Raw genomic sequence first — 27,921 nt, forward strand, 5'->3', positions numbered from 1 at the left:
TCCACAAGAACCCGGATTCCCTACGGCACCCAATACCGAGATACGCAAATACTCTAGTATGCAATGCGTATCCTTCCAAAACTGTTGCTAATGAAACTAGTTCTCAGTTGTTCCTGTTGTTGCGACTGTAGGTAAAAGGAAAAGAAAATGCACGGGCCTGCTAATGGCTCTGTAGCTGAGCCACCTCCACTGCCTCGTGCGGACAAAAGCGAAAATAGACAAGAAAGAAAAAGAAGAGAGAGAGAAAGACGCACGTCGCAACAGCCGTCGTCCACGACCGAAGCGGTGGCAGGAGCAATGACAGCCTACAATCGATATAAATCTATTGGCAGACTAGACCCCTTCGCAAGCGCCGGTAACCTACACCAGTCCCAGCCCCGTAGGGTCAGGAGCAGCCACCCCCTCCCTTCTAGTTTTGAGTTTAAAAAGAACATGAAGTTATTTTCGCTTGTTAACAATGCACCAATACATGTGCATGTAATCTGCCATATCCTGTTATCTTTTCATTTTGTTTTGCGGGTTTTAGGGCTACCAGTGTAATTTCTTATAATATCGTGTCTGAATTTCCTAAGAGGCCAAAACATATAGTGATGGAATTTGACTATCATTGTGAAAATGAATGCCTATGCTGTTCTGCCATTGATTCATAACCAAGGGTGAAGACGTTTTAGGTAGTTTGCTATTATAGTCTTCCTTTTTGCCTCTTACGGTGGGCATCTACTGCGTTCATTTCCACAAAATTGGTATCAATCGATTGATTTCCGCATTACCTGTGACAAAACTGAAAGCTGGTGAAAATGTTTATATACTCGGCTATCATTATATAGAGTGGGTTTGGACTGCGGAGAGTATTGAAAGCTGTCAGATGAATAAAATCCGAAACTTAAGGATAACGAGAAGACTCGGGAACATACAACCGATAGAACATGCAATCTACTACGCAGAAGATGGAACTGTACGGACCCAGAAGGGGCTATTAGCTAAAAGAATGGTTACAACTCGCTGCTAGAGAACATGAAATTTCGCCTGCTCTAACTTAATGCAGTGCTTCCCGGCGAAGTCCCAATACATAAGAAAAGACTTTACCAGGTACGAACGAGTGGGTACCGACAAATCATGAACGGACGCCTGATTCGTCAGACAAACAAAATGAGAGTCTAGGCCTGTTGTTGCAACAAGGAGGCAAGCGCGATCACACGATCAATTATCTTGCCGCTGTGACCAACAAAGTCTCCAGAATGATAAGCAGGATAATGAACAAAATTACGGGGATTAAGGAAAAAGACCCAGTATGGATAGTGACAGCACTCGTCATCATTCGCCTCACCTACAGTCTCCCATATCTTAAAACAATCAAGACGGAAAGGAACAATATAAGCGCGCTAATCATGAAGGCATACAAATTGGCTCTGGGATTTCCACCATACGCAAATAACAGCAAAATTTCACGATCTTGGAATGCACAGTAATATCGAAGAGCATAGCCGAGCTATGTTCGACTCGCAGATTAGAAGACTTAAGCAGATCAAGACGAGCCACACTCTTCTTTCGAAACTCGGATATCCCGTTACAGACGGCAGCAGCTCAAAAACCACGAAGATCACGCCAGAAATTAGGGACACTTTCATGGTCAGATCGCTGCCCAGGAATATGGACCATGACAATCATGACGGAAGGAGGAATTCCAGAGCTATTCATGACGGCAGAAGGAATTCTAGAGACAAAACCACTGATGAACACCTGAACAGAAAACATTTTATGGTGTACGTCGACGCAGTGAGGTACAAAGGCAGAGAGGCGACCGCAGTCGCGGTCAGACTCGCGAGGTAAGTTCATATACACAACAACTATATGAACCAAATGCATCCGGATGGCGGAAGAGGTAGCAATAGCCCTAGAGATTTCGGAAGCAAACCGAGACAGCACAGTTACTGGATAGTCTCGGACTCACAAGCCGCCTGTCGTGGCTTCCAAACGATAGGATTATTCGCATAGCACACAAGTTCCTAGACGATTGGCAGGAAGGAACAGACCCAGGTAGGCCGCACATGATTATTTGGGTCGAGGAAGAGGGATGAGGTGGAGAGTATACGATAGATTAGATGCTGTCGTTCTAGGTTTCACTAGCCAGGTGGTGGTGCCATCTGTAGAGCCTTTCACAACACCAGATATATACGCGAAAGCAATACGAGCGTGTAGAAAGGGGCGTAGAAAGTATGCACTTACACATGACAGACTAAGGAGAGAGCAAGCCACTACACTTAGGTGCCTATAAACACCTATTTAAACAGAGCCCTTTACCACAAGACAAGGCCAACAAAATACCAAAGCGTATGTGTATGGTGCGTAGACACTTTTACACTATACCACAGAACATGGGGATTCTGGGCTAGCACCATAATGTCTAAAACAGATAGCCCTAGTACTGAGCAGTGGGAGGATCTTTTGCCAACTCGGACGCGCCGCATCAGCTCATGCTGGTGCAGCAAACCAGAGCCACTGCTGAGGCCAATGGACTTCTGGACAAAGGAGTGCCGACCATTGCTTTTTCCTAACCCACTACCTCTACCCCAATTCTACCAAATAAAGTTAATCAATCAATTCTTTTTTAGAGCTAAGAGCTCCTGAAGCCAACAAAGTAATGGCGCAGCAGAAGTAGGGTAACCGCAACGACAAAAGTGTTGTGTCAGTGCAGTTGTGTCCTGTTCTTGTCCATCGTTTGTCTTCGCCTACTCTGAAGGGTCTCAACGAGCCAACACGCCCATCAACATACCGTGGCATGGGTGTTGTGTCGAGTGTCGGTCTTTCTACTTTGTTATGTTTCCACAAACTGCATCAAGGACAGCTAGTCTAATCCTAAACTTTATGACAAATCGTACACCGCTGCTCATTACGTCGAAATAAGACGATGCTCATAAGCCATAGCTAACGACCGTTCAGAGGTATGGAGTTAAGGGTTATATGAGATTATATGCACTGGTAGAAGTCAAAATTTCTTCACGCAACTTCTCAATATTCTGCAGCGAGCTGTATGAAAGATTTTTTTGTGAATGACAGCAGTAAGATGTTTGAAATGTGAGATACATGGCAAAAGTTTGCATTCATAGTGTCTTGTACTCGCACCAAATAGCTAAAGTTTTAATTAAGAGCGCTAGAGTGCGTTTTGACATTACTTACAGGCAACTGTAGAATATTGTACGAAATTGACTTAAAATATTGACTGGAATAGCTGGAGGTTGCTCTGGGCGCAGAAAAAAGTTTCCCTTATATCTTGTCCCTTGGTCGCAGCTTGTAGGTAAGACTGCCTTTAAAAAGCGGGAACCTTATTGTCAACGAATGTAAAAAATCTGCGACCTGTCATGAAAAACTGTGCGGTTTATCATTTTATTTCATCAATAATGCCAGTTTTCAAGAAAGGCCTGAGGCGAAGGTAGGTTGGTCGTAAGGAAAATAAAAAAAAATAATATCGACAGCAGCTCCTAACAAATGCACATTAAATGCGTTCATAAACAGCTTACCATTGCAAGTCTTTTCAAACACTTGTTTTGTTACGATGGATACAGGAAGTATGGAAAACAATGTTTAAGAGAACAAAATATTCTTTGCTCTCTGCAGACCTTCGGGGCTCTTGCAATTTTCGTTTTCAACTTAAAAAAAAATACATACTGCAGCGCAATGAAAACTGAAATTTAATTGCTGCTAGCTGGTCACATTGCGATTTGTAATATTTTTGACAGGGTCTGTAAAATATTGATAGCAATTTTATAATGTGGGCTCATTACCTTGGCCCTTGATTTTATTATTTGGCCACTAAGAGGTTAAATGTCACCAATCGTTGAACCTTTGAACCAAGCTTTCGGGTCATATGAAACTCAGCAGCCACTGGTCTTCTCTGACTATTTCATACTGCTAACAGGCTGAAAGAACATTGCGGCTTATTTCGTCGCACAAGTACACAGCGTAGACATGGGAACTGCTACCATGAGACTTTTCTATATTTTTGGATGTAACAAAACTGCCCCTGGAAGAAATGGGCAGAAACGGCACGTGTCGTCAGCCTTCGTGAAGGGTACAAGATCTGAACCGGGAGCAAGACCTGTCAATATCACGAGCCTACCTGCTTTACGCAGCGAAGCAGCATGGAGGATGCTTTATCCAGCGCACTGTGGGGGCTCCGAGGTAAGCGCCGTCGCAGCAGGTTCCAGATGACCATGCTTCTGAAGTGAGCTGTGTACCTCCGCGCAGGCGGCTGCTGCATGTGGCGCTTCTCCCAGCCGTGGCAGACGTGCCTGCAGAACAGTTCGTATTTTGGTGGCTCGTAAAAGTTAAGCAGCGCTTATAACTTCGCTTTGCCAACTCATTCGAAATTAACGTCTTGTGGTGTGCACGTGCTTGCAGGGAAAGTTCTTCGCATATATTAAATGTCATACGATTTCGGTGAGCAATCGTCATCGCCCTTCAGTAGCCATTTCGCACAGCGAAAGACCTGCGTCCCCGCGCTGCTAATAACGTGAAAGCAGCGAGCGACAGGTTTTTCGATGAATTTAATGAGAACGCACTGTGATTTGAGCCCATGTATGTCACAAAGTAAAGCAAAAATAACATTTAAGCAGTGCTACTACAAGAAGACACTGCAATAGCAGCATCACCTCCCCTCCCTGCTGATGTTTCAAACTAGATTTACAGCTTAGCCTCAGGACTCGCCTTGGTGGAAGAGACGATATAGCGTATGACTTCTGATCTCGAGTGCGTGGTGTAAGTCCTCATGCCGGTCGTGCTTCGGTTGAGGTGGAAAAACAAAAGGCGCTCATGTTCTCGGAGATGTCAAAGCACGGTAGATGGTCAGGCGGTCGAAATTATCAAAAAACCCTTCGCGCGACTCCTCTTTCTCTCCTCTTTAGGCGACGAAAGGGGGCAACTTGCACACATAATCGCAGTCGTAGCCGCGCAATCCTATTATGCTGCAGAGTCCGCTTTTATTCATCGGTGCTTCTATACCTTCCATTTCTCTACATTCCCGGGATCAGATGCGCGCCGCCTTAAAACGATAATGTGCCCTAGGTATTGTATAGAGTCCCGCTTGAGTTGTCAAGTTTTTCGCTTTCGCGTCGAAGTTAGCGAGCGTCCGGAGAAATTTCACATAAATGCTACAGGCGTTCTTCCACCATCTCTCTGATCACCGCTGTATCACTCAGGCTTATTTATGTAGCCTGAATGTGTCCCCAAAACGTCATTCATCACTCGTTAAAATAACGTCTAGACGACGTATTTAAAATCGCGTTAAAGAAAAATGGTAAGTAGGATTATACTGATTGATCAATGTCAAGTGATTTCAAATATATTTTTATCAAACGTCATGCTTCTGTAACCCACAGCTTGCGTAAAAGCAAATACCCTAGGTGCCACCCCTGGCGGAATTGCGCTCAGTCATAGGTGACCTAAATATGACAGCTCTTAAGTGATTTTGTTTGCTCATCGCTGAGGGAAACTGCCAATATGAGGAGCGCCGAGTGGAGAGATCCAAAAATGCGAAGCAGAGCAAAGTATTTATAACAGCTCCCTACAGGCGCCGGAGGGAGCCTAGACTGTGGCAAGAAGCAAGCACCAGCTCTGAATCCTATGTGTGGTCGCCACACTCAAGAAGTTTAGTATGCCGCGTCCTCAACAGCTTACGCGTTGTGTTGTGCTTGCTGAGTGGCCGCTGAGGTGCTTTCCCTAACATCAATTAAATAAGTGGCTATTTCAAAACGAAATCTTCACAACGGCATGTGTCAGCCAGGTCAATCTGTCCCAACGCTTGACCTTAAAAACATTGGTGTGACTTGACGAGGTAGGTCTCCAGCATTTCGTTGCATCCCGTAAAATGTACACCGCGAATTCATTTCCCCAAAAAACTTACGAGGAAAAAGAACGAAATCGGGACTACGACCTGAATAAGTGCAGTTGTCACCAATCCATGATGCCGACCCGAAAATACTTTATCTTCCTTTCCCCATGAAGTGTTTAAGATCACTGCGGCACCCGCACTGGGGGAATGCTTACTGGGGGAATGCCTAATATTTTTTGTGGAAGAAAGAGGAGACACGGAGGAAGAGAATTCCGGTTTGTGGCTTCACACATGACACAGTAACCAATGAATGTTGGGTACCACGTGACTCCCTTAGACGTCTACATTACCCCTTTCGCTCTTTCGTTGCTTTAATAATTGGCGTGTAATTATTTACTACTTACTCAATTCACCAGAGGGATTTTTTCATTCTGCATCTAGTGAAATCATTGCTTTCTTATGACCAGTTTCTTTCAAACATCTTCCTGCCGAAAACTACTGGTGACACGATCTAGAAAACATACTTCATGTCTGATTGACTTAAATGACTAATTATTTACGTATTATTTGAATGCACCAAAAGTTTAGTTTTATATCTAGTGCAACCATCCATTTTCTTATCACTCGTTTTATTCGTACGTAATTCTGCTGGCAAACCTCTCGTGACACGATCTTTAAAACATACCAACTTAATGCTTACGCATTTAAAGGCGAAATGGAGAGGCATCCATTTGCTGTGTTATGTCAGTGCACGTTATAATATTCACTGGTGGTCGAAATTACTCCCTAAAATTTCCACTGCGGCACTTTTCTCTCTCTACACTTTCTCTCACACCGTCCTTCCTTCCCTTACGGCGCCTTTCAGGTGCGCACAGTAAAAAGTGTAAGAGTTACTGTGCCTTTCCTTTGCTGCAGACGAAACCTTCACCTGCGCTCTTATCACTAGGTTTAAGCCAGAAATGCAGAGTCACGCGCGACGACAGGGTGGACGCGTCCACTTCGGCTCCCGACAAAAGAGCCTATTGCGGTGCCAACTTCCATCGGACCACCTTCAAATTACCAAGCGAAGATCGGAAGATGACAGGAGTCTGACAGTACCAACGTTTTGGTGAGCGGACCACCGACTTTTCGATTATCGCAGCACTTCTATCGACTACGCCGGCGTTAGGATTAGCGCGGCAGTGGAGGAGCGAGTGGGACCGAGAGCGCCCTGCGGCTGGCGGCAGCCACCGCGGGGGCGAGGATCTAGACAAAGGAGGTCCATCCGGGCCAACATTTCGCTCGATAATGGACGGCACCCAAGGCCAAGATCTATCGATGGACACCACACCGTGCCCGAACCTGCCTCCACCCGACGGGGAAACAGGCGGAACGCCGGCTGCCAACACCAGCGAGACCACCGATACGAATCCCACGGAAAACACCTTTCAAGGCGAGTGGACAACCGTAGTTTCGAGACTATGGCAGAAAATAGCGAAAAAAACGGGAGCGTCAGGCCAAGATTACCGAGAATACGATAGCAAACACTCAAGTGGGCGAGACGGCGATGACGGCGCCACCAGCCAAGATGGCCGCTGCGGCGGTACATGAATCCAAGATGGCGAGCGGCGCGGAGAGCAGCCGGGAAGGCCGCGGAGACAGCGCCACCGTGCAAGATTCCAGCCAACGTCACGACATAGCTGACGCGCCTGTTCCGAAAGGACGCCGGTCCGGCGCGGAGGAGGGAGCGCGAAATTCGAACCGTTTTAAAGGCGGAGAGGCGGAGTGGCGACTCAGGCGCGCGAAACCACTGCCGATGAATGACGCTAAGGTGATCTTCGGACCCCATCAGGGTCTGGTGGTGAAGAACTTGACAACACCCCAAGCAGCCAAGGCTATAGCGCAAGCCTGCGGAGATTCACAGAATTTTCGTCTGAAAGACTTGTTGGTCCGCCTCCGACCGGGATCCAACATCATCGTCACCAGCACCCCAGACATACAGATGGCGGAGCGCATGATGAGCATCCGAAGCTTGAATTTCGAGGGAAAAGACCATCCGGTCAACGCTTTTGTGACTACACCGGAAGAGTACCTCAAAGGCGTGGCCCACAGCATCAACCCCGGGCAACGGAGAAGGAATTATTGAAGAACCTGTTCGTCAGAACCCAGGGAGTGAAAATTATCGCGGCCAGAGCAATGGGCAAGTCCAAGTCGGCCCTCCCTTGTCTTTGAGGGGCCAATCGTACCGAAGTGGGTGTACTACTATGGGGGAGAGATCCCATGCGATCCGTACAAGTAAACGAAGCAATTTTGCTACACCTGCCGAAAGCCAGGACACCGAACAGACGTATGCCCGAACCCGTCTATCAGGGCATGCAGAAGATGCAACAAGCAAGAACCGGAGGAAAGTCATGAGTGCGAACCCCAATGCGCTCTCTGTGGAGGCGCACATGAGACTGGAGCCACCGGCTGCCGAAGCAAGCTCAAGGAGATCACAAAGACATAGGGACATCCAAAGTCACGTCAGAGCCGCCCAGAAACGAGTGGCATCATGAAGAAGCATCAGAGGTGGTTCAGTTCGGACGGGGAGGAGGAAACATCGCGTGAGCGGTCCAGGTCCCAGTCCAGGTTGGAGGCCAACGCGGAACCCAAGAACCCAGCGAAGAAAAGCAAGCCAGGCGCCTAGGAGAAGAAGAAAGAAGAGAAGAAAAAAGACCTTGATCAGGTCAGCTGGCCAGCATTGCCCTCCCAAAAACAGCTAGATGAGGAAAGAACAAAAATTCTAGCCGAGCTAAAAGGGATAAGAAAGGAGAACGCAGTATTAAGCAACGATTAGATCAGATGCAGAACCAAATTAACATTACACAAAACAAGTTCGAAAATTCCACACCATCGGTAAATCAGACACCCCATTTGACTGCCAAAGATGTAGGAAGAATAGTAGAGGAAATGCTAGCACAGCTGCTCCCACACATCATTGAGCAAATCACAAAGAAAGCCATGGAACAAGTCACAGACTATATAGAACAAAAGTTTCAGGCGATGCAAATCGAGATGACCAAACTGATTAGGAAGCAAACAACAGCCACCACAGTAAGAGAAAGGGCTGAGAAGCCGTATCACAGGCCCGGACTGACCAGCTTGCAATCTGAGACCGATCATGACTAGACACCAGAAGGCGAAGCAAGACCGCCTAGAGATTTGGCAGTGGAATTGTAGAAGCATCAGACGCAAGAAAGGGATGCTGTCACAGCTGCTGGTCTCACAAGCGGAACCACCGGCTGTGATAGCACTACAGGAGGTTGGCAGTTCCCCTTCAATTAGCGGGTACGAGGTCTTTGCTGCCGATGACGAGAGCTGGAAGGTGGCGACAATGGTGGAGAAGACCATTGCAACAATTCGGCATGACTAATTTTAAGGGATTGAAACACCCCATATCCTTGTGGAGGTGGTCCAAAAGAGTCACAAAAAACAGGGCACTTTTATCCTAAATGTATACAGCTCCCCCTCCCAACGAAAGATCGACTTCGACAGGCTTCTCGGAGAAACATTAAACTTGGTAAGAGGAAATCAGCTAATTATATTAGGCAACTTTAATGCAAAAGACCTGGCCTGGGGATACACGCGACAGGACAAGAGAGGCCGCATTATTAGAGAGCTAATAGACAGACATGAATTAGCACTGGTAATGGACCCGGGAGTGCCTACGAGAACGGGCAACAGTGTGAGCAAGGACACTACCCCGGACCTTACGATGGTCAAGAATTGTGGCGATGTTGAGTGGATAAACACGCTTAACGATCTGGGCAGTGATCACTATATAGTGAGCACGACCATCCACACCTACAAGATCAGGCGTCAGGTTGGCGCAGCCAGGATTAGCAACTGGCACCAGTTCAGAGAAGCGCGGGAGGAGGACCAAGGCGAGATTGAGGATCTTGATAGCTGGTGAGGGGCGCTGCGGAAAAACAAGCAGAGATTTACGCAAGAACTGACACGCACAAATGAGACACCGGGAATAGACGCCCATCTACTCCACCTATGGGAAGCGAGAAGGGGACTGTTAAGAAGATGGAAGAAACAGAGGCACAATCGAAAGCTTAGGATGAAAATCGTGGAGATCACAAAGAAGGCGGTGGAGTACGCTGAACAACTGACGAGAGCCAACTGGGGCAAATTCTGCGACTCTCTGCAGGGGACGCTCAGCACTTCCAAGACATGGCGAATTCTAAAAGCCATCATGGACCCCACCAAAACCAAGCGAGAGGGGCAGAAGTCGCTGGAGCGATTGCTACACACATTCCCAGGCACGAAGGAAGATGTGATCAAGGCCGTCCACGACAAATGCTACGGAGTAGAGCTAGAGAATTCATATCCATACGCAGAAGATTACAAAGGAGACCCAAATCCGAAAATGGACGAGCCGATCACGGAGGAAGAAGTCCGGACGGCAATAGCAAGTGCCACTCGAAACACAGCGGCTGGTGACGACAAGATCACTAATGGCATAATTCGGAACATGAGCAACAGCAATATCAAGGCACTGGCGCATTATATGAACAAGCATTGGGAAGCAGGAACGGTGCCAGCGCAGTGGAAACACTCGGTGGTCATCATGATCCAGAAACCCGGGAAAAAATTGGCAATAGAGAATTTGCGGCCCATTTCTTTAACTTCGTGCCTGGGAAAGATTTTCGAAAGGGTTATCAATAATAGACTGAAAAATTACTTAGAGGATAGCGCTCAGATGCCGGACACCATGTTTGGCTTCAGTGGAAAGCTTTCAGCCCAGGACGTTCTCCTGCAGATCAAAGAAGAGGTCTTGACAGGTATCCCACGCTCGGCAGAAGACGTAGTTTTGGCAGTGGACATTAAAGGTGCATTTGATAATCTTAGTCACAAGGCGATCTTAGATGGTCTGGCAGACACGAATTGTGGAACCAGAGTCTACGAGTACATTGGGAGCTTTCTGAGTAATCGGACGGCCGAAATCAAGATTGGCAATATAGAAACGGAGACCTTCTCCCCGCACAACAAAGGGACACCTCAAGGAGCAGTCATTTCGCCCACGCTGTGCAACGTGGCAATGATTGGCCTAGCCAGGCGCCTCGAGAAGGTGGAGCATACAGAAGGTGGAGCATAGCATACAGCACGCTATGTATGCTGATGACGTCACTATCTGGACGACCACAGGATCACTCGGGGAGAAGGAAGCGAAATTGCAAGAAGCAGCATCTGTCATCGAAGAATATCTAAAGCAAAGGGGCTTGGAGTGCTCATCAAGAAAATCAGAACTGATCAGATTCTGGCGAGGAAAGGGCAACCGCTCTGTTCCCACAGATCAAGGCCACAAGCTCGAGATCCGGCTGCAAGGGGAGACAGTACCCGAAAAGACAACTGTGAGGATCCTGGGGATGTGGCTCCAATCGAATCAAAGGTATCAACACACACTTAATCTGCTCAAGACCTCGACCCAGCAGGTCGCCCGAATGTTGGCACGGGTGACCAGCAAAAAGATGGGGATGAAGGAGCCTGACACACTCAAACTTGTCCGGAGCCTCGTTATTAGCAGAGTAGCGTATGGTCTACCCTACTTCAATATGACCAAAGGAGAGGAAGACAGAGCGGACGCCATCATCAAAATGGCTATCAAGACCACACTCAAGCTCCCCAAGAACACACCGAACCACAAGCTAGCAGCTCTGGGTCTGCACAATACAAGAATTAGCAGAAGCCCAAATCAAGTCACAGATAAACAGACTTCTACAAACGAGGACGGGAAGAAGGGTGTTGGAAAGGCTGGGATATAGCACACACCTACAGGCTTATAACAAGACAAGAGAGGTATCGCGGGAAGTCAGAAATTGGTACCGAGTTCGGCCCATACCAAAAAACATGGACCCCCGCCTACACCCGGGAAGAAGGCAGGCAAGGGCAGAGTATTATGAAAAAAACATTCGGCCAACAAGACACGTCAAGGTTCACCGACGCAGCCTTATAGGAAATCAACGCAAAGAGGGCGATAGCCACGGTCACAGACTGAGAAGGCTGGGAGGTAGTTAGCGCCTCGATCCAAAACTGTACAGTCACGGAGGCAGAGGAAGTGGCTATCGCACTGGCCATTAGGCAAGGAAGAGAAACGGGAGAGAGTCTGACGATACTGCATGCGGATTGAGAGTCTGACGATACTGTCAGACTCTCAATCCGCATGCAGAAATTATCAACGGGGTAAATTATCTAAGGTAGCGCACCAAATCCTTTCTTCCACAAGCGAGCCAACAAAACAATACACTCAAACACTAGTGTGGATTCCGGGGCATGCAGGGATCACGGGGGAATTTGTGCGCAGACAGGGTAGCACGAGGACATGCAACCTACCGTGCGCCCAACAGTTTCGCGACAGAGGACCTGATTCCGCTTGACCCTGACTACACCACAATACTACAACACTACAGAGGCTTGCGGAAAGTATATCCGGAGCAGCATAAAAAGCTCAGCAACGAGGAGGCCATAGATCTGAGGCGGCTACAGACGGGCACCTTCATTAATCTACACATATTACACATGATGCATCCCACGATATTCAGAGACGAGTGCCCGTGGTGCGGGAAGGCCCCTACCCTGTACCACATAACATGGGAATGCAGCTCACATCAACTACAAAAAATTGAAAACCCAAATCAAAGACAGTGGGAGGCTTTGCTGGCCAGCTCTGACCCGGAGGCTTAGCTCTACCTGGTCACAAGAGCTCGCAAACTGGCGAAAGCCAGTGGTGCCCTGGACTGGGGGCGCCAACCGCTCGCCAGCCTCGGTTGAAGAGGCGAAGAAAAAGATCCCCGAGCAGTTAATAAAGTTCACTCACTCACTCACTCCCTCACTAGGTTTAAGCCATGCTTAAAACCCCTTCAGTTTTTGTACGTTTCGAGCTTGAAATCGGAAGATAAAATATACGCATTATATTTCCTTTGTTTAATAGCGCTCATTTAGACACCCACGTGCATGACGCCATCAACGGGTGAATCACTATAAGAATATATAGTCTTCCCCATCTTTGTGTTCCGCATAGACGGCTGGCTGGTTGGACAACTTTTATTGCCTTCGGAAAAAGACGTCCTCTTTCCCACGCCCGGCACGCATGCCGGGAAAGACAGGGAGTCGTGCGCGCGCGGATTAGAGGCAGGCAGGTAGCCCTTGGAGACACATTTCTCGACTGCAGATTCTGCAGTGCTCTTTTGTTTTGGGGGGGGGGGGGGGGGGGGAATGTGAAAGGTGGCAGTTTCTGGCCCTACAGGGCATAAACGGCAAGTCAACGCCGCTAGCGGCGGCGGCTAGCTGCAGTCACCGAATTTTGTCTCTTGTAGGCCGTCATTGCTCCCCCCCCTGCTTCGATGGTGGACGACTGCTGTTGTTGCGGCGCGTGTCTTTCTCTCCCTCTTCTTTTTCCTTTCTTCTCTATTTTCCCTTCTGTCCGCATGAGGCAGCGGAGGTGGCTCTGCTACATAGCCAGTAGCAGGCCCGTGGGTTTTCCTTTCCTTCTTCCTACAACCACAACAACAAACAACAAGGTGGCCCTTGGCTTGTTGCGGCCTCTTCCACCAGATGGTCGGTATAGAGGGGATATGTTTGAGACGGGCTGAAATTTGTTTCAGAAGTACGGCATCAATTTTTTGGTTAATAAAAGAACGTTTCCTAGCTCAGGACTGCACGCATCCATTATGCGAAGCGTCGGAACACGAATCTTTCACATCAACAGTATTTAGTCAGCCGATGAGTGCTCTTTAAAGTTGTGCATGCATTCTTTGAGGAACGCTGTAGCCAGAAGACTGCCGACTGACTACAATTTTGCAGAACGTACCGTGATTCATTCCACCTTATAGATAAAATTGAGCAATTGACGACAAAAGCATTCTAACAAAAAAGCCGATTCAATCAAGATGTTTTGCTGCAATCGTACGTATTAAATTTCTACTGAGAATTTTTCAATCAGCGTTTGCGCCTAATATTATTAGCCCCATGCTGGAAACAATAAGCAGCTACCGGAAAGGTGGCGACATTCAAAGTGATCATGTGGTTCCTTACTCCCGGTGACTTGGTTCCTCACCGGAGGTTACGAAACCATTGAGGACGTCGGAATAGTAACGTAATGCTTAAGCATTGGAAAGCAACCACTAACCTACGAGAAGACGATGCGGCGGTGACGTTTGACAGCAAACTCTTTCATATATGGGAAGCGAAATGCTGCATGGAGAGGCGTCTCCGGTCGGAAAGATAAAACAGGAACCTTAGGCGAAGAAAAACAAGATATAACAAAGAGTTTGGAGATTACGCTGTAAAACGTTGCGAACAAAACTGGTGTAGTAGGTGCGACGAGATGGAAGGTAACATGAGCCTTGCCAATACATGGAGCCTACTCAGACACCTACTCGATCATGACAATTCTAAAACCCAATAGGGCATAAGACTGACGAAAGCCAGACACGCGTTCAAGGGCACGGGCGAGGAAATTAAGGCGAAACTAATTAACATGTACGTAAGCGCACACAAACCTTCTCCCTACCGGATTACGAAGGACCCTCAAACGAGGCCCTAGACGCACCGATCACGGAGGCGGAGGGTCGCGCCGAATTATTAGGCCTAAAAACAAAATCGGCTCCTGGCCCAGACGGAATCACAAACAAGGTTCTCCGAAATATGGACGATAACTCCATCCACACGCTCACGAAATACGTGTGCGTCGTATGGTACAGAGGCCGCCTCCCACAACAGTGGAAGACGGCAAACCTAATTTTGATACCGAAGCCAGGCAAACCCCCGAATTCTAACATCATGTATAGGAAAATTTATGGAGAGTGTAGTCCAAACACGATTCACGCGTTTCATGGAGCTTAACAACCTGTGGCCGCACGAAATAGTTGGGTTCCGGCCCGGCCTGTGCCCACAGGACGTAATGCTCCGCTTGAGACACGACATCATAGAACGTGAAACCAGGGACGCGAGGGTACTACTAGGTCTAGACTTGACAAAGGCGTTCGATAATGTAAAACACGCGGCGATTCTTTCTGGCCTCAAAGAATTGGGGGTCGGAAAGAAGACGTACGACTAAGTAAAAGACCTCCTGTCGGGTATAACGATAAAGATAAAGCTTCAGGACATTGAATCCTCCACCGTCAAACTAGGAAGCAGGGGTACGCCACAAGGTTCGGTGCTATCCCCGTTTCTCTACAATGTTGCCATGCGAAATCTCCCGGAAAAAATGAGGAAGGTGGAAAACTTAAAATTAAGCATGTACGCGGACGACAGCAACCTGTGGGACACCCAAGAGAGTGACGCGAGCATCGAGGAGTGCTTGCAGGCAGTGGCGGACACCGTAGTGTCCAACGCGGGCAAAAGGAGCCTCTCGTGCTCTCCCCAAAAATCGGAACTCTTTATCTACAACCCGAAGGCGCTCAGGTGCAAACATCAGATAAACATCATCATAACAACAGACGGCCAAACAGTGCCGAAAGTAGAACAAATTAGGATCCTTGGGCTGTTTCTACAAACAGATGGTTACAACGATACAACAGTAAAGAAACTGAACGCGTACGCCACGCAAGTCAAGGGTCTGTTCAGGAGAATCGCACTCAAGGGTCGGGGCCTTAAGGAACGAAGCCTCCTGAAACTAATGAAACATCACTAGCCGCATATGTTACGCCACACCATTCCTAAACATCAGATGAGACGAAAAGCAGATAATAGAAGCACTCATCAGACGATGTGCGAAGAAGGCTCTGGGACTACCCATCTCGACCTCGACTGAATGCCTCCTCAAAATGGGGGTGTACAACAATGGACGGAACTAGCGGAGGCTGTGCGCATGGCACAACTAGAAAGATTGAGCAGAACCACCACGGACAGAGCCATCCTCGGCTGGGTGGGACTGCAGTCAGATAGAGGAACAGGCGACAAAGTTGCCATTCCACGAAAGTGTCGCGAATATAAAATAGTGCCCCCCCCCCCCCCCCACACACACCTAAAACATGCACCCTATATACAAGGAGAGGAGACAAGAGAAGGCCCAGACGTTCGCAAAGAAGGCGGGGTGAAGCCGGCGGAGGTCGCCTACGTGAACGCGGCTAGTGGGAAGTCGGGGTCGGCGATGGCTGCGGTTGTCAATGGCCGCGGCGTATCCACCGCCGCCGCGTCCGTTAGAAGCCGAAATGTAGACACGGCTGAAGTAGTGGCGATAGCACTCGCTTGCGTTGGAACGGAAGCCAGCATAGTTATTAGTGACAGCAACATGGCTGTCTGGAAATTTGGAAAAGGGAGGGTCTTGAAGAAAGCAGCTAAAAGTTTAGAGAAAGGAAAACGTGAAAGAAGAATTCGAATTATTTGGACCCCCGCGCACGAATCCGCCCCGGCAACAAGGCGGCGCACGAGCTAGTCCCAGCTCTGTACTTCCGGGCAGTCGTAGAGTCACCTGATTGCGAATGGATAGACAAGAGGCTGCAAACGTATAAGGAACTTTTGGAGCACTACAGACTGAACAGAAGGACCCTGGCACCACTGGACCGAACGCTAACAAGGAGTCCGTCGCTTGGCGCCGCCTGCAAGCTGGGAATTTGCCAAGTCCGGTCTGGATTTTCCACACGCAAGTGGATTAAAGGGGGGACGATAAATGCGAAACCTGCGGAGAATGGGGTACTCTGGATCATATAATCTGGCAATGCCTTGATTCCCCTGGAGCCAAGAAAAACATAAATGGTAGAGAAGCCTGGGAACCGCTACTGCGGTGCGAGTCCCCCGCCAACCAGCAGCAAGCTATCCGCCTGGCGGCTGAAGCCGCGAAGAAACACTGTCGCTTCGCCTGTCTTTAGTCGCGGAGGCCGCTGCTTCCGTCCCATAGGCCTGCGTGCCGGGGGCGGAAAGTAGGAGGCCTTCTACATCGGTAGAAAAATAAAGTTCTTAACAACAACAACAATATGTGGGTTACGTCGGCAGGTTCCTATCATCCCGAGTATGTCCGCAAAATTACGTTCTAATGAAACAACGAAAATAATGATTCCATTAGAAGGTACGAAAATGTAATGGGGAAAAATTTACTGCATTCGGGTAAATAGGTAAATAATCAGAGCCATTTAAGTCAATCAGACGTCGAAATAGCCCGGAGGAGTAAGGGCGACGTACAAATACGGTGACGTATGCCTAATTTACGGTGGCGGGAAACCCGACAACTGTTGGGAAGCCTTTTTCGTCTGGGACTTTCTTCAACGAACGATTAAAAAAGACCTACCCGTGGATGCATTCGGAATTCTAAATTCTAATTTTACCAATTGAAGATGATCGGCTACCGATGGACATGATCATGTTATTTGGCCTGCACAGTATCTGGCGACCCAGAATGGCTTCCAGGCATGGAGACGTTTATGTGAGGAAGATACGGCAATATTTTCGCGAAGCCGTTGCGAGTCTTATTGAAGTTTTCAAGACACAAGACGAGGTGCCTGAGTGGCTTCCGAGAATGGAAGTGTTGCTGCAAATGACTGATTTGTAATGGATCACGCAACCCAAATCGCGTGGTTTTAACCCATGTTATGTGTTTGTGGAGTAATGTTCTTTATGTGTAAAATCTGATAATACATTTCACAAAAACTAAAAAAAAAAAGCGGCGGGTTTAGTGGTTAAGATGCTCGGCTACTGATCCGGAGAATCAAAGTTCGAACCCTACTGTGGCGATCAAGCGCGGTGTTGACGAGCCTAGTGAAGGTCCTCGCTTGAAAAATAACCACGTAGATGGGTGATCTCAATTTATTTGCTTTGTAAAACGTAGGATGCAGGTGTTAAAGAAAATTATTGGCTATCGAACTTCTTTTACAGTTTCTTTACGCTACTGACAAGGTGCGCATAAACAGATTTAATACGAACTTAATACTTGTCAGTATTAGCGTAGATCTCGCGTCTGTTAAGTTGTGCGGCTATTCCCATCGGCACCGCTGAAAGATATAGTTTCCCTTGTCACGACTGTGCAGGCGTATCTTCGGTATCGTGAAAAATGGCTCAGGTTTAGCGCTGTTAAATCTGTTTAGGCGAAGCCAAGGTGTCGTTTTGCTTTGGTTATGCTTAAGTTTAGACATGGACAGATACGGTTCTGCAGCAATTGATTTGCCGAGATTAAGGAGTCGAGGATGCGTCAACTACATGGCGAACACGTGATGCTCTGTCTGCCGTCAAAGGTCAATGTCAAATTTCGAAGGTCGAGAGGTGGCGCACCACAGCTTGTACCATGTTTAAACTGTATACCGCACTGAGACCTCTAGCTCTTTGAAGGTGAAGCTGCATGCCATGTTGACCTTGGCTGATACATGACGCAGTCAAGCTTCCGCTTCAAAATCTGCCACTCGCTTTCATGTGCTCGATTGCTCCGCTTTAGAATCCCACATAAACGCATTCAACTATCGCGTCGACACACTTTGCATGCGTTACGCAGCCGCGTAACTTAAGTTGTGCTTCACGCATGGCGGCGTTGTCGTCTTCGCCTAGTATTTCAAGACAGCGGAGTACCGAGAATGAATAGCGTTACCAGCTTATAGCAAGATCATTATAGGGGGAAAATGATGAGGGAGGAGGTTAGAGCTGCGACATTTTTAAGCTAACATTTACTAGAGTCTTCCGTAGCTTGGTCGGCGTGTGCTTCATATGGTCTTGAAAGTGCCTAGTGACGCACGGCCTCCGCTCCGGCCGCTTCTTAGCATGTGGATGCCGCGCGAAGCTAGCGAGGCTCGCTTCTCCTTCGCACACCTGTCAAACTTATGTCGTAGTGGTATATATATCGCCACAAATGCCCTGCATTGCCTGACAGAATGCCACCCAGCATTTTACTCACCCGCCTACCCTTTCCCGACACCGCTGACCATCTTTCTGGCCTCCTGAAGCCATCCCCTGAAAATGCTCTCGACATCTTCGTGTAGTTTAGAATGGTGTGAATAGTTTCCTGTAGGATGCCTCGATGCGCGCACGCTCGACGCGCGCACGGTGGAGGCGCGCGCGCGCATCGAGGCACTCTAGTTTCCTAAAGGTTGCAGCTCCGCCCCGGTGGTGCAGTAGTTCAGGCGCTCAACTTCTGTGGCCGAAAATGCGTGATAGAATCCTTGCCGCGGCGGCCGGTTTTCGTTGGAGGCAAAAAGCAAGGGGCGGGTGTGCTGTACGATGTCGTTCGACGTTAAAGAACCCCAAGTGGTTGAAATTTCCTTAGTCGCCCACTACGTTATCTCTCATAGCCTGACTCGCTTTGGAACGTTACTCCTCATAAACTATAGGCCATTTACTCAAGGCTGAATTCCTGCTATACAGGATTAGCAATGGCTATAAGTATAAATCGCTATAGCCTCGAGCGCTTGTCCTGAACCTTCGTGTCGCCTAGACTCGGCTATAGTATCCTACTGGTTCGCAGATATCCATGCAGATTTTGCGCGCTGTTACTTTCTCCATTTAGCTGTGTTAATTTTTTCCTAATTTTTCTAGTCGTCCCGTGAGACGTAAAAGCTTGCGACTCTGTGGTCAGCTCATACCGGTAGAAGTCGTCACACGGGTGCACGCTGCTGTCGATGGATTCCAGCAGGTCTTGCTCGAGCGAGTAGCAGCCGCCGATATGGCGGCAGGTGCTGGCTCGGGAAATCAGCATTGCGGGCACCACGAACAGCACCAGGGAGGTCAGGGAAGCGATGGCCACCACGAAGGCCGCGTAGCGAGTTACCGAACGGCTTCTGGAGGTATTCTTTTGAACGGGATGCTCTGTGGTGGGAAGTCCAGCCTGCGAACGCCGCCTGGAGTTGTCCTTGAGCAGCGGCACCACGTAGCTTTTAAGTGGAACTTGTTGTTCTGCTGTGGAAAGTCTAGTCTGCGAACCTGAGGATGGCCCAGTTTCCGTGGACGGCTGCATCGTAACGCTTTCTCCTTCTTCTCTTCTGGTCGCTTCTTCTTCCTTGGCAAATCGCGCATGCCCACGAGGGGGAATTGGCCAGGTTGCAGTTTGCACATCCAATTGGTTAAGCGTTATAGGTCATTTTTCGACTAAAGAAAAAAAAGCCCAGGATTCAAGACTATAGAATTGATTACAAGCAAAAAATAGTTATCAATAACTTTAAAGTTTGTAGATTTTGTAAACGGTTACCTGGAGAATCGGTCCGTACCTCGATCGTGAAGTTGCATAACTATTCATATATTAAAGGCAAAGCAAATCCTCTCTCAGTCGCACCGAAGGGCAGAAGAAGCGCGACCCTTCTACATGTATCCTTCGCTGAAGCGAAAACATTGGCAAGCAAAAAAGAAAGGCTCAATCGTTTCATTGTTAATATAAACAGCGCGAACAGGAAGACACAGGACGAGATAAAAGGAAGCCACAGGACAAGCGCTGACTCACAACTCAGCCTAAGCCTTTACTCCAAGGTCCAGATGAAAACAGTTATTACGTAAACGAAGCCTTTGCGTGAAACAACCCCTGGGTTCATCTGCTAATAAATGACGACAAGCATATCAAGTCTGCTTCCCCGTACAACATAGAAGCGTGTGTGCCAGTGCCGCAGGAACCGCGTCTCGCCGTCCGTTTCTAACTGTCCAGACAGATATTTCCAGATGGCGAGGCGCAGCCTCGGCAAGGCACGGGCGCGGGCGCGAGTGCGGCGCGCTTCAGCGAGGCCCCTGCGACGCCACAACACAAGGAATCATTGCACTTAGCAGCACTCTATTCATAGCGCTGAAAGAGATATATCAAAATGATGATATCAGGGACGTTACCTCGAACAGGTACCGCACTTACTTGACCCCTGCGAACTTCGTAAATTAATCCGCCCTTCTGACTTTCTTTCGCATTCTGTCTGATATGCTTTCCTTTCCTTCGTATCGAATTTCTGACTCTTTTAGAGCATCGATTATCCTTCCTTCGCAATACATGCTCTGCCCATTCTAATTTCTTCTTCTTTATTTTTACTAGAATCTCATTAACTCGAGATAATTTTCTTACCCACTCTGCACGCTTGCTAATATTTGGCGTTACAACTATGATTTTGCGTTCCATATCTCTATGCGTTGTCGTCAGCTTAGGTAGAGCAATTTATTTTAGCCTCCACGTTTCAGCCCGTAGATCCGTGAGACAAGATGAAACTGTTATATATTTTCCTCTTGAGCGGAACTGGTATGTTGCTAACCATATTATTCGAGTAATTTACAAATTCGCTCCATACAGCTTGCTACTTAGTACCGGGCTACCAGGAGCAGCCAGGGGCTACTGGGAGCAGCTGTAGAGGACCGGGTTAATTGGAGAGATATAGAAAAGGCCTTCGCCCTGCCGTGGGTATAATCATGCTGTTAATGATGGCATATAACTTGTGCACCAAGAGATGATTTTGCCAAGGCATCTGGCTCTCCATTCTTGAAGATACCGCACTGACCTGGCATTGAGATAGAGCACACCTCTTTCACCCATCCAGGGATGAAATATATTATAAACCTCCTTAAAAGAGTATTCATGTGCTTCTTAGCCAGTGTTCAGGACCAGCGTTTCTTGAAGAATGCCCAGACTGTGCTACCAAAAATATATATTACCTCAAGCTCGTAACAATCAATCAAAGCAACGATAAATTGAAACGGCGTATTGCACATTATATCTCCGTCGGCACACAAGTGATGCATGGGCATATATTGGCTCGTACAAATAAAAAAAAAAAAAAGAAAAGCCTTCAGCAGCGCACAGCAAGTAATGGAGTTAAATAGTTCTTATTTCAATGGGGAGAAACGGGAATTAAGTGCAGTAGATACTACGTGCAATCGAAAAGAGCTTGGGGAAGAGAAGCGTTGAGAAAGCCGAGGTAATATTCTACCGAGAAATCTAGGAGGCGCCTGCTTTTTTTCGGCAGGATGATTGGCGGAAAGCTCTCAGTTTAATTTCTTTCGACTTAGTCATCGATTTTAGGAGAGGCGACCAACAAAAGCGCGCGGATCGTCAGCTTTCCCTTTTCTTATGTCTGCTTTGTATCTCTTCTTCGACGCGTTGTTTGTTCCTCTAGAAGTCTCGGAAAGGAAGGTCATTAAGGGGCGTCTGGTTTTCTGGAGCGCAATCTTGGAAGAGCAGCTTTTCTAGCCAGTAATGCCTTCGACTTACGCATGTGGTCATAAAAGAGAAGGCTGTTTCATTTTAGGATTCCAATCAGCTACAGGGATCTTGTGGTTTCTTTGTAAGAGAAGATGAGTTGCCACGTTTAACAATTAAGACGTTGATGGAGTCATCAGCTCAAACGGTTTGTCGAGGCGAATAGTTAACTCTCCAAAGAGACATGTAAGAGAACCCAACTTCGCCTCACAAGAAAACCTTCATGCGGAGCTTTGGGCTTTTCCTGTGCGCCTACTAGGACACAAATTTTCAAGACAAGTTGCTCTCAACGTGCTGTGGGTGAGCAGTGGCTAAATATACTTTCCATTTATCCAGGGTGAGCATGACATATAGAAGTCATTCCAAAAGAAATGCAGTGTGAATGTAAGATAATACAATTTGTGCCAAAAAGTCTATTTGCATATCCTGGGCAGATCACTATACGGCCGGTGAACTAATCACGGCAGTGGCAACTACACGTTTAGCGTTGCCCTCAAAACAATCGAACACGATTGGCGCCATGGTGTACTCAAACAGTAGGACAATAAAGCCATTGATGAATACGATGAAGACGTCAAATGATTTAGTTTGTTTTACCTAGAGCTACAGTATGCAAATGCGAGGTTACAGGAACCTGAACAGGAATGGCTACTTGTATGGAATACTCCAAATCACTACACGACTTTTACTCGCTTTGTTTCAACTCATTTTTGTTTGGTACGTTACTAGGGCATAAACAATTTTCAGCGAAAGGAAAATGTAGTGGTGTAGTAGTAAAGCAACTTGAGGAATATAATTTCGAAAAGCTGGTAATTGATAGAAAGTGACGCTAGGAATGCACTAGGAAAAGGCTTTGGGTGCTTTTTTTCTGCTGCCAAAAAAACATGCAATCAGCAATTAGTTGCACAATAGTATTCTGCTGTGCGCAGCCACACGACGAGAAAATATTTTGGCATATGTGATTCCACTGTAAACGGAGCAAAAACATTCGCAGGCTTAATGCCGTTGACGCGTTAAAACTCATCTTTTCACCGTCGCATTTGGTTGGTGTGTTGCAAACTAGTGCAGCAGGCGTGACAGGTTTCAGTGGGAGTTTTTGCTGATTTAGCAATGTTTAGCGATTGCATTAGTACCGAATGCTTCAGTATGACAACTTCGAAGCCACTGAGAACTCAACGCCCACAGACTATTTTCTTAAATCAATGTTTAAAGTTTGTTGTTTAAGTCGAGTTCACAGCGGCAAGTCGCGGAAGTGAAGCGATTCGTTTCGTAGCAAAGGGGGAGTCCTGAACTAGTCGTCTGCGACCTGCTTGAGGCAGTCGGTCTCTCACCAATTTCTTACGACGCCACTTGAAGTCGTAAAACTCCTCAGCCACTCTGTGGCGCTAGAGGGCATGACGTTTCTCTATTTTCACCCCCTTCCTTCAAACATGAATACTCACAGTTGCCCGAATTGCAGCGCATACAGGTTTTTGGGCCCACATGTAAAGGATGACTGCGAGAGGGAATCCTTCTGGTTCACCGCGCTAGCACCCAGAAGGATAATAACACAACACCGACCTTGTCCTTCTAGGTGTTAGCGCGGTGAACCGCTATGAATAACCAACTAGGCTCAATTCTCGGCATTTTAGAAGCCTACTAATGTGCGCTTGTACTCGTCTTCTTCGTTATGCGCTCGACGCTCAGGCATGAGGCGATTATGATCTGCTAGCTTCCGAGACCCTAAAAAAGAGCGCGAATAACACCGCTACCTGCGTATTTATCGAACTAGAGTGCTTTTGGCTGCCGAAAAAATCCTGCACATGGGCATAACCATAAAATATTTCTCTTCGCTCAGATAATTGTAGATATCTTTGCCTGAAATGAGTCCGAACTGATTTACCCGAGCAGTAGCAGCTGAAAAGGGCCGAAAAGACCCAAAAGTTGGCTCTTCGTTGAACTTTTCTTCGAAGAGAACGTTGTCGTGAAGCAAGTAACACACCGGTGCGAACACTCGGTGTCGATCGGAGCTTGGCGCCGGTCGACGAATATGTCGTGCGACCTTCGTGGGTTTTCTGCGAAAGCCGCTTTACACAGTGTAACGCGATAAAGCGAGACTTGTTGTGAAGGATGCGTAGTGAAGGACTTCGAAAACAAAAGGAAATTGATACTCCTTTGTACATGAAGCCGCAACTCAGTACTTCAGGCAAGAGTTCCACCCATTGCACAAAGAGAGAGGACTCTCTTTCCTACCTTTTACATTGTCGTAGAGCATTGCCTTTTCCGTGGCGAGCAACTAACTGTTACAATAAGATTGGCACTGTAGAAGGTAATCCTTGACTTGAAGGTACTGGCTAATTATTCCGATACATTGTATAATTTTTGTGCCTAGAGATGTAATGAAACTAAGCGGGTTTTATAAGTCACTCTGATTTTAAGGAATATAGTAAGTACGCTCCGGAACCTCCGCTACAATCGGAGCGCACAAGTTGTGATTAAGCAACCACGTTAAAATTTCATCATCATCATCATTATTGTCTTCGTCAGCCGGACTATACCCACTGCAGGGCGAAGGCTTCTCCCATGCTCATCTAATTAACCCAGTGTTTAAATATTAGATGTTTTTTTTTTCATCACATGCATATTGAGCCAACATAAAGATATCTTCTATAATGAAATAAACCAAATATATTGGCGCCTGCACTGTTTTGTCCCATTGAAAGACTACCAAAACGAGAAGCGTTCCTTTGAAAACGGCTTTTTCGAACCGCGACATGTTCCCAAATAAAAAATGGCGTCTGTCATGGGGTGGAGTCTGAACTCTTTGACCATTGGTATCCTGTGGGAAATTGTTGGGTCCGATCATAAACCATTATACTATTCAAAATACTATTCTCTCTTTCCGCTTTCCACTTCTTGCGCTAACGCGGGAGCGAAATGATGAGGTATGGAGCTGTAGTTACTAGCACCAATTAGTGTCGTTATCATGTCCGTTTATCGATATCACAAATTATTTGTATTCAAGCACAAGCTTAACTTTGCTAAACACCTGAGGATAGAGCATCGAGTGAAGCTGTTTATACGACAGTCTTTTTATTAGCGCCAGCCTCGGGATGCTACTGACCAAACGTTTTCCCTGATGCACCTCATTACGAAACACTGCACTAAAAACCTTAACTTTGTGTTAGTGGAGCATAAAAGCGAGAACAAGTAACAAAGTGCATTACTCTGTCATGATAACATAATGTACGCGGCGGATGCTTAGCCGCTGGCCGGCTTTGGATTATAATTATTAACCAGAGCATCGAGCAAGGGATGGAAAAAGTGAGCACGAGGATTGGGTTCTACTAAGCGGATTACGGCAATGAGGCTGATTGCTGACAAGCGTGCGCTCGCGTTAATGGCAGGCAGTTTACACAACTATTTATTTCTTCATGGGTATCAAGGTTTTAAGGTTGGAAAAACAAAAACAAAAACGTTATCACTTAAAGCGTTCAACCCAAAATATACTCATATAATTCAATATAATAAACAAATTCACCACAACAATCGGCTCTGCCCGAAGGGTTCGACTCTTCGAATAATCAAGCCGTAAATGTAACATTCGTCTAACCATGACTGTTTTAAAAATAGTCCTGAGTTGCCTCGTATAATAGCCGAGAGAGCCTTAAGTGTAGGTGTAGTAAGTGGGGAAAATCATGCTGGGCACAATTTTCTCTTTGTGCCATTTTCATACCAACATCCCCCCCATCCCATGCCTCCTCTTTCTATCACTCTTTTTTTTTTTATTTGCCTACTCTTAAGCAGCAGATATTAGAAAGTGAATCCTTTATCTCTATCCAAACTTCTTTTTCTTTTCATATAATCGTTGCCCTTAACTTCCTATCAAAATGGCGCAGCTCCCGTGAGGAATTGCTTTTCAGCACAGAAAGACAGCACAGGAAGGAAAGAAGTAGACATCACACCGCACTCTATCCTGTCTACATTGCCTTCCTGCGCTAAAAACCAACTCCTCTATTGCAGCAACCAGCCTGTGAAAACGCCCTGGCAAGTTTTATCTTTCGGGAGTTTTTGTTTCTATATATCTCAAACTGCTCTCTTTACTCATCTTGCATGTTTGCGTTGCAAGCGAAATCTAAAACTAAAGAATAGACCGTCAACACGCCATTTATAGAAACTAACTGTATAGAAAGGACGTGGCGTAATGAAAAACCATGTTTAATTTGTTTCGGTTAGGCAACAGTCACGCAGTTTGTGCCAGAGTCATCAAAGCTACCTATGTGCCGCTCAAATCTGCGTCTCAATAACTCAAGAATATAGTGAATGGAATAATGGGAATCTAACAGTTGTTGTCCTTGGAACTAAAGTTTTTTCACTCTTGTTCCAAAAACAACTCAAAGTGACACTCCTCATGCTCTTCTAACCCGACTAGCTGTTCGGACATTTTTCGGGCAACTTGTATATGAAAGTAAAAATTAAAATGTTCGAAGGAAATTTTGCTTTAGTAGTATGAGACATGTTTTGGGAGAAAATGGCCCACGAAAGCCCACGCTGTTACACGTTTAGTCGTCATACGCACTACAGTAAACCAGCGCAGCTCCGTTTGCAGCCACAACTACTTGCTTCTTTCTAGGCTTCTTACAACGAAAACGCCGACATCAACGTCAATACTTCAAACACAGCGCAAACTAATATACAGCACTAGCACGTCTTCAGCGGAGAGCGTATAGTGTACTGTATAAGCAAGAGGATGTGACCGCTTTTGTGTTTGAGCGCCGTCAGGTAGTTGTTCTTGCGCAGCGCGCTCTGCACAGCTTGGAACATCAAGGAGTGTAACATGCGGATAAGCTAAACCGCTTTCGCAGTGGTAGTGCAAACTGGGGCGTGATTATCGGATGGGTACCTGGCCTCCAATTGGGTCATATGGCTTTCTTAAGTGGCGGACATGCCAGGTAAAGAAACACATCTTGCTCCTTCCAGCGCACTGCGCACCTGATGACAATTTTCGCCTCTGCAACCACGCTTAGCCTAAAGGACCGCACGCACAAGGGATACGCACAAGGGATAGACCAGGCAGCACACACCCGGTCGTGAGCAATCAACCCAGCGTGGCTTAGAGGTGACGGGAATTTTTATTCAAGGTGGCGTACTTGTCAGTGTTGTTCGTTTGAGCGGCATAAGGGCGAGTTAATACGAACATCACCCCACCCAAGGCAGGAGCTCTTGTGGAGTTTCAAGTCTAAAGCAATGTCCGTACACTAGCAATCCTCCGTGAAACAAGAGAGCGATTGTGTATACAATACTCAGCCTGAAGTCTAACAACGCTTAAATACCTGCGCTTAGCCTGGCAAGGACGCCATATCCTCCGAAAGGATCAGTGATATACGATAACGGGAAAAACGACTGCAGGTTATAAAAGGTCAAATTAAACCACTGTAGCTTGATAACAGTCCCAAGTGTTGTTTGCGTTTCTGCTCAGTGACTGTGTGTAAGAGGTTCCTTAAAAAGGAGGTCGATGGAGAAGGCCAGATATGTAATTAATTAATTTGCTGGCCTGTACTGTAGAAGGCGCTGACAAGAAAATGTGTGTGGTTCAGGCTTATTAAGATAATACGGAAGCATAAATGCGTAAATTCGTATACAATTTCGGCTGTTGCAGTTTTGCGTACCTTACGCGATTCAAACGCAAGGCAGAATCTTAATCTCACTTCAAAAGTGCTCGGTTGCAAACTAAGCCACCAATTAGCTTCAATTGTTAGTATGTATCACATAAACGCTGTTTCAAGAATAAATCAATAAATCAGATGTTCACACTAGAGCTGAAGCATTTGATCGGGAAGTTGAAACAAAATGTAGTTTGTATGCTGTTCAGACAACATGGAAAACCCCGTTCCACTGCATGTCTTCACAGGAAACCCACATGTATTGTATGCGACATCAGAAGCGTTTAATTCCCGGACCCATTCTTTCACATCCAATTCATTTCGCACCAAGTCATTTACTCGCACTTCGT

General features: G+C 46.9%; 2 protein-coding genes across 2 annotated transcripts in view; both read right to left on the reverse strand.

Moving 5' to 3' along the window:
* Positions 1–27,921, reverse strand: part of LOC146186219 (uncharacterized) — a 224,327-nt gene that overhangs the window by 24,624 nt on the left and 171,782 nt on the right. Inside the window, exon 2 of the mRNA XM_084608004.1 lies at positions 4,118–4,289. Within this exon, the coding sequence (XP_084464130.1) occupies positions 4,118–4,258 (141 nt within the window). The 5' untranslated portion in view covers positions 4,259–4,289. The remainder of the gene's footprint in view (positions 1–4,117; positions 4,290–27,921) is intronic.
* LOC146186220 (uncharacterized) lies at positions 16,321–19,755 on the reverse strand. Its single transcript, XM_084608005.1, has 2 exons — positions 19,354–19,755; positions 16,321–16,399 (listed from the first exon to the last, which is right to left on the reverse strand). Exons 1-2 carry the CDS (start codon positions 19,722–19,724, stop codon positions 16,321–16,323), a joined length of 450 nt encoding a protein of 149 aa, XP_084464131.1. The 5' UTR covers positions 19,725–19,755.

This window comes from Amblyomma maculatum, chromosome 6 (assembly GCF_055883805.1).
Source record: "Amblyomma maculatum isolate TAMU_Amacu chromosome 6, ASM5588380v1, whole genome shotgun sequence".
Taxonomy (NCBI): domain Eukaryota; kingdom Metazoa; phylum Arthropoda; class Arachnida; order Ixodida; family Ixodidae; genus Amblyomma; species Amblyomma maculatum.

Bases quoted from the DNA above. Each gene is read 5' to 3' on its own strand.
- LOC146186220 (XM_084608005.1), bottom strand. From the start codon at position 19,724: ATGCAGCCGTCCACGGAAACTGGGCCATCCTCAGGTTCGCAGACTAGA. The intron at 16,400-19,353 runs GTATGAGCTGAC...GCAAATTCCCAG, and splicing joins CCGTGTGACGACTTCTACCG to CTTGCAGGCGGCGCCAAGCG.